Below are 8,580 nucleotides of genomic sequence, written 5' to 3'. Positions count from 1 at the left end.
GTTTGCTTTGGATTTCCTCTTTTTGTCCCCAGTGCTTGGCACATAATAGGCATTTAATAAATATTGTTTGAAATTCAAAACCACTAACTTTGATCTGGCAAATATTCATTGAATATAGTAAATGGGGGTAGAGCTACAGCTACATCCCATACTATATCTAGCTTTAATCTACATTTTTTCTCATTTCTCTTTTAAAGGAAACCATTATGATAGTGTCAGTGAAAACTACAAATCTGCAGATGAAATGGCTACTAATGTTAGTGTTTTCATTCGCAGTCAATACTAAAACTCTAAAAGAATCAAATCCCCCAATAATAGAGTACAAACCTTTTATTGTATATTGGAATATTCCTACAACATCGTGCAAGAAGCGTTTTGGTGTGGACCTAAATCTCCAGGCTTTTGATATTATAGCTAACCCTGATGAGACATTAAATGGACCCTATGTTACAATATTTTATGAAAAAAAATTAGGGTATTACCCTTATATTAATGAAATTGGAGAGATGTTCAATGGAGGAATACCTCAGAATGAGAAACTCTCAAAGCACCTTGAAAAGAGCACTACGGACATCAAGAACATCATTCCTGGGGCAAGATTCCAAGGACTTGCTGTTATTGACTGGGAAGAATGGAGACCTCAATGGGACAGGAATTGGGGTCCTAAAAATGTATATAGAATCCAGACCTTAAATTATATTAAAAATCGCTACAATGAATGGCCAGAAAATAAAGTGCAGGCAGCAGCAAAACAGGAATATGAAAATGCTGCCAAGAGTTTTATGAATTCTACTCTCCGCCTGGGGTCAGCACTCAGATCACAAGGACACTGGGGTTTTTACCTTTACCCAGAGTGCTACAATTATGATTACAAAAAAAATCCACAAGCATACACTGGGAAATGTCCAGAAATTGAAATTACCCGCAATGATGGCCTCCACTGGCTATGGCAAGCAAGTACTGCTCTTTATCCTTCCATATATTTACCACTGATGTTGAGGGATAGTCCACATACCCAGAAATTTGTTCACTATCGAGTCAAAGAGGCCATGAGAATTTCCTACAAAGCTAAGCATGACTATGCTTTGCCTGTTTTTGTTTATACCAGGCTATTTTATACCTATGGTCTTGAGCCCTTGACTAAGGTAAGCCCTCCTGTTTTCCATTTCCCTGAAATATGTGTTTGTTTGTTTGCATTTTAACAAATACAGAATAGAAATCTGATAGGGAAGAAATTCTTTCATAAAGCTTTTATGTTTTCATAATGAATTATTATTGGACTTACTCCTCTCCTACTTATTATGGGCTTGCATTCCTTCAGAGGTCAAGCTGTGACTTCGAAGAACAGTGCCAATCACAACAAAATCACCAAGTAATATATTTTAATTGTAGTGAGAAACATGAGCGTTGGGATGTCCTCACATGAGACCCTTTAGGAATGTCAAAGAAAATATTCTTAAATTTTATTTCGAGACTCTGCTCCTAGATTACTTCTTACAGGTCATCTTTCTAATTCTCCTTAGTTATTAATGCTCTCTTCTTCCTCAAATTATCATGTGTATACTTCTCTGTTTACATTTTTACCATCACTTCCTCTCTACCACATCTCTCCTTCCTCAGTTCCTTCCTCCCATTTTGTCTTTATATCACCACCACCTAGCAGGGTGCCTTTGCACTGAGGGGATAGGAATGAGGGACTAGAGATATGATTTCATTAGTATATGTGACTCCGAGACCTGGAAATTACCTCCATCAATGAAGGTAGGTATCTTTCCTTCTATTTATAATCTTAGAGAATTGTCGGGAGCACTGAGAGTGCCTAATGGATTTACCTATTGTCACACAGCCAGTATTTTTCAGAGACAGTCCTGAACCTAAGATTTTTTAGATTTGAGGTGATATATCTGTATCTATTATACCATGATGAAGCCTTGCATCTAAAAGGCATTTAATAAATGCTTTTTGGATTGGATTGGACTAATTTGAAATTCTAAAATACTTCGCTACCACCACTGCTACTACTACTACTTTTACTATCAAGCAAGCTAGTATTTATAAGTGTCTTAAGGTCTGGTGGTCACTTTATAGATATTATCTCATTTTATCCTTCTCAGAGCATTCCTGGGAGGCAGGTATATTATCATCCCCTTTTAAAGATGAGGAAATTGAGGCAGTTCAAGTGATTTGTCTAGTGTCACAGAACTACTGTCTACATCAGGATTTGAACTTAAATTTTCCTAATCCCAGGTCTAGTGCTCTAGCCACTGTGCAAAGTGAAATTTCTCTCTCTCTCTCTTTCTTTTTTTAAATTCATCAACTAATTAGTTGTATTAAAATTCCCAGGTAACGTCTTCCCTTCTTCTTTAACTCAAATTAGAGAAAGCATCATTTGACAAAAAGAAATATATCTATATAAGACTATGCTTTGCTTATTTTCCTTAATCAGTTCTTTTTCTGGAGGTAGACATACAGTTGGGGCATATGATTGGGATGGGATACTAAGTGAAATTTCATGTTTCCTTAACTACTTCTGCTAAACCTTTAATATCTCACCATTCCATAGAGGAAATTTCATATTTCTTAACTTATTAGCCCAAATCTTGCACAGTCTACCTTTCCTATTTTGTCTCCACTTACTTTTCCTATAACTTTAACCAAATTTATCCCACTTTCTTTGCTTAATATTTCTTATAGCTTCCCTTCCTTTATTCTATGCCATTCTTTCTTATTTATTTATTTAAAAATATTCCATGGTTACATGATTCATGTTCTCTCTCTCCCCTCCTCTTTACCCCTTCCTGGAGTTGATAAACAATGCCACTGGGTCATACATGTATTATCACTTGATACCTATATATCCATATGATTCCTTTTCATAACAGAATAACCCTTTCAAACCAAAAACCCAAATCATATACCTCTATAAACAAGTGATAAGTTATATGTTTTCATCTGTATTTCTGCTCCCACGGTTCATTCTCTGGATGTGGATAGTGTTCTTTCTCATAAGTCCCCTGGGATTGTCCTGGATCATTGCATTGCTGTTAGTAGCCAAGTCTATGCCATTCTTTCTGACTGAAGAATTCTTCCTACTTTTCCCTATCTAAATCCAACTTATCCTTCTGCCCTTGGCCTCTGTAAGATCACCCCCTGCCTCCAGTAATCTCTTGCTCCTATAAACTATAGTGTGTACATATCACTCATTTTATGATAAAAATTTGGGTTTGTGACTTAACTGATGTGTGGGACCCCTTGGCTCCCTTTCCTCACCTACCAGCAACTTGTCTGTAACTACTTAAAGCCTTGATGGTTGACTAAGGACATCAAATCCATTTATTTGATCATGGTACAGGACAAGGGTGTTAGAGACAGGATTTAAAACCCAGATCTTCCAGAATTCAAAGTCAATATTCTATCCTAAAGGCCATGCTATTTCCCAGCTCTTCAATGGGAATAAATAATAATAATTCACATTTTTAGAGAGACTTAATTTCTCAAATGTTTCCTAACAACAAGTCTGTAGAAAGTTTATGTAATTATTACTATTTTGCTAATGTATAAATTTACATTTCAGAGAGCTTAAATGACTTGCTCCTGGTCACATAGCCAGGAAATGTACGAGTTCAGACCCAAACTCATGTCTTCTGGCTCCAAGTTCAGAGTTTTTCTCACTACCCTAATATTCTCTAATTCAATTATTATATTCAAGTGCAAGTATAATAATCAATAATTCAATACCCTAATATTAATAAAATACTATCACTCGTGCTAGTTTTAGGTAGTTGTATTGGACAGTTCCTGTACTCTATTGTATTTGATATGTGCCTTACATTATTACTTAACTTTTCATGTTTTTTGTCTTCTCTTTCTTACTAGATTTTAAGCTCCTTGAGGGCAGAGGGTGTGTCTTATTCATCTTTGTATCTCCCACAGTCCCTAGACCAGTGCCTTGTATATGGTAACAAAAATTTTGCTGACAAAATCAGATTAATGTAACAGAGACTTAGAAGAATCATTTAAAGTCTGGTGAAATATATATGTATCGGTTTCTCTCCTATATATGTATACATATATATAATCTTAATCAAAGGAATCCTGTTAAAATAATAATGTTACCTAGACCAGAGATATCAAACATGGGGCCTGCTTTGGAACCAGATCAAAATGTAATTGAGAATATTAAATAAAATAGATAAAATACAATAGAATAGGAGGCAGCTGAGTAACTCAGTGGATTCAGAGCCAGACCTAAAGATGGAAGGTCCTAGGCTCAAATCTGGCCTCCTACACTTCCCAACTGTGTGACCCTGGGCAAATCACTTAACCCCCATTGCCTAGTCCTTTCCACTCTTCTGCCTTGGAGTCAATACACAGTATTGATTCCAAGATGGAAGGTAAGGGTTTAAAAAACGTACAGTAGAATATAGATAATGTTAACATGTGGTTTCCCAAGTTATGCACGATTCAGTGGCCCTACTTTTATTTGAGTTTGGTACCACTGACCTCGACTCTGACATGCAGGTGGGGAGGTATCTTTTTGAGAGAGCCTATTCATACATTTATCTTTAATAGGTATAGAAAGCCAATGAGCTGGGCCCAAAATTGAACAGGAAGAAGAGAGTGAGCTAGATTTCCTTTGGTAAAATGCACAGCCCTTCCAGCAATCTCAAGCTACTACTTCAAATAAAATTACATCTTTTAAATGTCATCATTATTTTGGAAAAGTTGTATGACTGTCAATCACAATATATCACAATTTGGATTGAATACAATTTTTAGAATATCAGAGGGCAACAGAGAACTGTATGAAAGACATAGATAGCATAAAAAATACCACCCAGGAAACATAGGATGAGAAAAGAAGGTGAGTTTGCTCTGTAGAGAGGGATAATGAATGGACAGCATGGGTGCTTCATTGGTACTTTTAGAAAATTTTAAAACACTTAGAGGAGAGGTCTAGGATTTTGTGTAGATACTCTATGGATCATTAATGGGTAAATGTAGAGAAGGCTTGCCTAGGAGAGGGCTTAATGGCATATAGTCTACAATACTGGAGGAATGTGTCAAAGAGTCATTGAAGTTCTACCCATATATTTAAAAAATAACTTGTTCTGAGTAGTTTATGTTCAGATATTATTTCTAATCTTAGTAGTCACTCAAGAGGGGAGATAATTTTTATTCATAATCTTAGCTGTGTTTATGTTCATGTATTTCATGATATAACATCCCTTAAGACAAATAAAAACATATAATCTTGAAAAGCTGATTTTTCCTTTTTTAGAGGTGTATTTTTTAGAATGGTAGAATTTAACATCATATTTGCAATTCATTTTCATTGATTATTTAGGCACTATATTTACAACGTTGGATTTATTTATCTAAATATTTTATCAGTCATGAACATTCTAGATCATAGTAAGTAACAAAAGGAAAAAACAAAATTCTTGATGTCTGAGTGCATTCTTATTGGTGGACTGAATCTTACTCCTTACTGTTACCCATTTAGGCTTTAGGAATGATTCTGATTCTTCTTCTTTCTAGAATGATTTATTGTATACCATTGGTGAGAGTGCTGCAATGGGTGCAGCAGGTATGGTAATATGGGGAGGACTGGACCATTCCAATTCAAGAGTAAGTTCAATTTTCATTTCTATTTTTTTCTACTAGCACCCTAAAAGAAAAGTTCACAGAATCATAGATTTAGGGCCAGAATTGGCCACTAACTGTTCCACTGGAATCCAGCTTAGCTCTCTACTTTTAACTCAACACTGCTACAGTTACCTAGTACAAGATTGTTCAATCTACCTAGCAAACAAGTAGGATTTTCTAGTTGCCCATTCTGTACCCAGTCCTTTACTAACCAAGGAAGTTGGGTGGCTCACTGGATAGAATTCTAGACCTGAAATTGGGAAAACTCATCTTCCTTTAGTTCAAATCTGGCTTCAGACATTAGCTGTGTCACCCTGAGTTAAGTCACTTGACCCTCTTTGCCTCAGTTCCTATCTGGAAAAGCAAATGGCAAACCACTTTAGTACCTTTACCAAGAAAACCACACAGAGATTAAGAGGAGTCAGGCACTAATGAAATGACTGAACAGTACTAACAACCAGGGAGTATATAAAAATCAGTCAGTCATTAAGCATCAAGTACCTACTACATGCCAGGAACTGTGCCAAATTCTGGGGTGACAAAGAAAGACAAAAGACAATCTTTGCTCTCAAGGCAAAGATCTCACAATATAGTGGGGAAGAAGCATGAAAAACAACTATATCCAATCAAACTATATACAGAACAAATTAAGGAGAATCAGAGAGAAGGCACTAACATGGTCCTTGCCCTTAGGAGATTCCAATGCAACTGAGGAGACAATACATTATAAGTCATGGTCTTTGAGAAGGGGAAGGGACCTTAGAGGTCATCGAGTCCAGTTGTCTCATGACGAGCGGGTGAATTGCCCAAGATCATATAGATTACAAATTAGAAGAGCCTGATTGGAACCCAAATCTTCTAACTCAAGTCTAACGTTCTTCCCATTATACGAGCTGTTTCTTTAACAGGAAAACAGGAAAGGACACTTTAGAGAATACTCAGGTGCTAACTATGGCAAGAGGAGGGCTAACTGTACTCTTAAGAGCAGCAGAAATTCTGAAAAAGGGAGATATGGACCATATATACATAGTCAGAGTGAGAATTGTGCATAGGCTTTATCCTTGACTTTTTTCTTACTCCTGACTCTTCATTCCTTGAAAACTTAATCCCCAACTTTGCTACTCATTATTAATTCAACCATGAAAAAGTAAATAGGAGAAGGGAAGGTCTTGGACACCTTAGTAAAAAATGTTTATAGATGCAATTATAAAGCCGTCTAAGAGCAGCAAGGTATTGCAGTAGACAGAATGCTGGGTCTACAGGCTGGAAGATATGGGTTCAAATCTGCTTACGGTTTTTAATAGTTGTGTGAAACTGGGCAAATCTAACTTCTTTTTGCCTCAGTCTCCTCAGCTGTTAAATGGGAATAATAATAGAATCTACCACCTCAGGGAGGTTATGTGGATGAAATGAGATAATAATTGTAAAGCACTTAGCACAGTGCCTACTACATGGCAAGTGCCTAATAAAGACATTTTTTTTCCCTCTTCCCTTAGAGACTTGTCTGGGGGACTGAGAGATTAAGAGACTTGTCCAAGACTACTCAGCTAGTATTCATGAGAAGCTGAACTTATCCCTAATCTTTCTGATTCCAAAGCTGGAATTCTGTTCACAATACCAGACACCTTCTCAGTCATAAATTAGGGTTAATTACAGTCAGTGTTACATAGGAAATAGCTTGTATTATGATTAGTTTGAGATGATTTCTGTTTCTTTTTTTAATAGAACAGCTGCTTAACTATGCAAAAATTTGTTAACGGAGTTTTTGGTCACTACATCGTCAATGTGACAGCAGCTACCCAGCGCTGTAGCCGAATTCTTTGTAACAATAATGGAAGATGTGTTAGGAAACAATCGGAGTCATTCTCTTATCTGCACATGCCCCTGGGCAGTATCATGAGGCATAAGTTAAAGAAGGGTCTGAAGTTTTTCCCTTCTCAAAGGGCCTCAAAAGAACATATACAGTACATGAAGAATGAGTTTATTTGTCAGTGTTATACTCACTGGAATGGAAAAGTCTGTGCTTGGAAAGATACCCACCACTCTGGATCAAGGCAAATCACTCTTTCCTCTGATACAAATATCCTTTTCTCTTTACTTTTAATGTTGCCTCTGACTATGCTGATCTTTTTCTATCCCATTACACTCTAACTTCTCTGGAATCAGTCAAAGGATCCACTTTCCTTCCTGCTCCTATACCTGTGGCCTCTGACCCTTTCCATGCCAGCAGTTTCAAATGTTTTTGAATTCAGGATACTATCATTGTTTGATTTTGTGTCCCTTTTTATATATGTATACAATGAATAGACTTTAAAGAAAATGCAATTAAAATTAATGAAATTCTTTGAATCGTCTGAGAGTAAAAGGAGAGATTTTTTACAAATTGAACCCATTGCTGGTCACTTACTCAAACTTGTTTAATAATAAGAGCTAATAATAAGAGCCAAGTGCTGTCAAGCACATATTCTTTGCAGTGGTTGGGTACTCCACTCGTGGGCATTCTAGGGAAACGCTAAGCTCCTTATGGTCTTGGCGGGTTGGCTGTTTCCTTCCCCTTTCTTTGCTCCATTTCATGAATGGCAGCATTTGTTTTATGAGCCTGAAGGTGTATATATTATTTTTGTCCAATTTTTTAAATCATATTTGCCTAAAACTCCATAGACCTCTGTCCATAAAATTTTCTTTTTCTTTCTTTAAAAAATACCAACCTTACCGTCTATCTTAGAATCAATACTAAGTATTGGTTCTATGACAGAAGAGCAATAAGGGTCAGGCAATTGGGGTTAAGTGACTTGCCCAGAGTCACACAGTTAGGAAGTGTCTGGGGATAGATTTGAACCCAGGAAATCCCATCTCTAGACCTTGCTCTCAATCCACTAAGTCACCTAGCTGCCTTGCCATAAAGTTTTCTTGGCAAAGATACTAGAATGG

General features: G+C 36.7%; 1 protein-coding gene across 1 annotated transcript; it reads left to right on the top strand.

Annotated features, from left to right (window-relative positions):
* The first annotated feature begins 206 nt into the window (after positions 1 to 206).
* Positions 207 to 7,820, top strand: LOC123248624 (hyaluronidase-1-like). The gene is made up of 3 exons (XM_044677465.1): positions 207 to 1,145; positions 5,542 to 5,631; positions 7,375 to 7,820. The coding sequence occupies exons 1-3, from the start codon at positions 207 to 209 to the stop codon at positions 7,798 to 7,800; spliced, it is 1,455 nt and encodes a 484-aa protein (XP_044533400.1). The 3' UTR covers positions 7,801 to 7,820.
* The last annotated feature ends 760 nt before the right edge of the window (positions 7,821 to 8,580 follow it).

Source organism: Gracilinanus agilis, chromosome 5, assembly GCF_016433145.1.
Source record: "Gracilinanus agilis isolate LMUSP501 chromosome 5, AgileGrace, whole genome shotgun sequence".
Classification (NCBI taxonomy): domain Eukaryota; kingdom Metazoa; phylum Chordata; class Mammalia; order Didelphimorphia; family Didelphidae; genus Gracilinanus; species Gracilinanus agilis.
The sequence above is the reverse complement of the archived record's forward strand: the minus strand, read 5'-3'. Positions and strand labels throughout refer to the sequence as shown.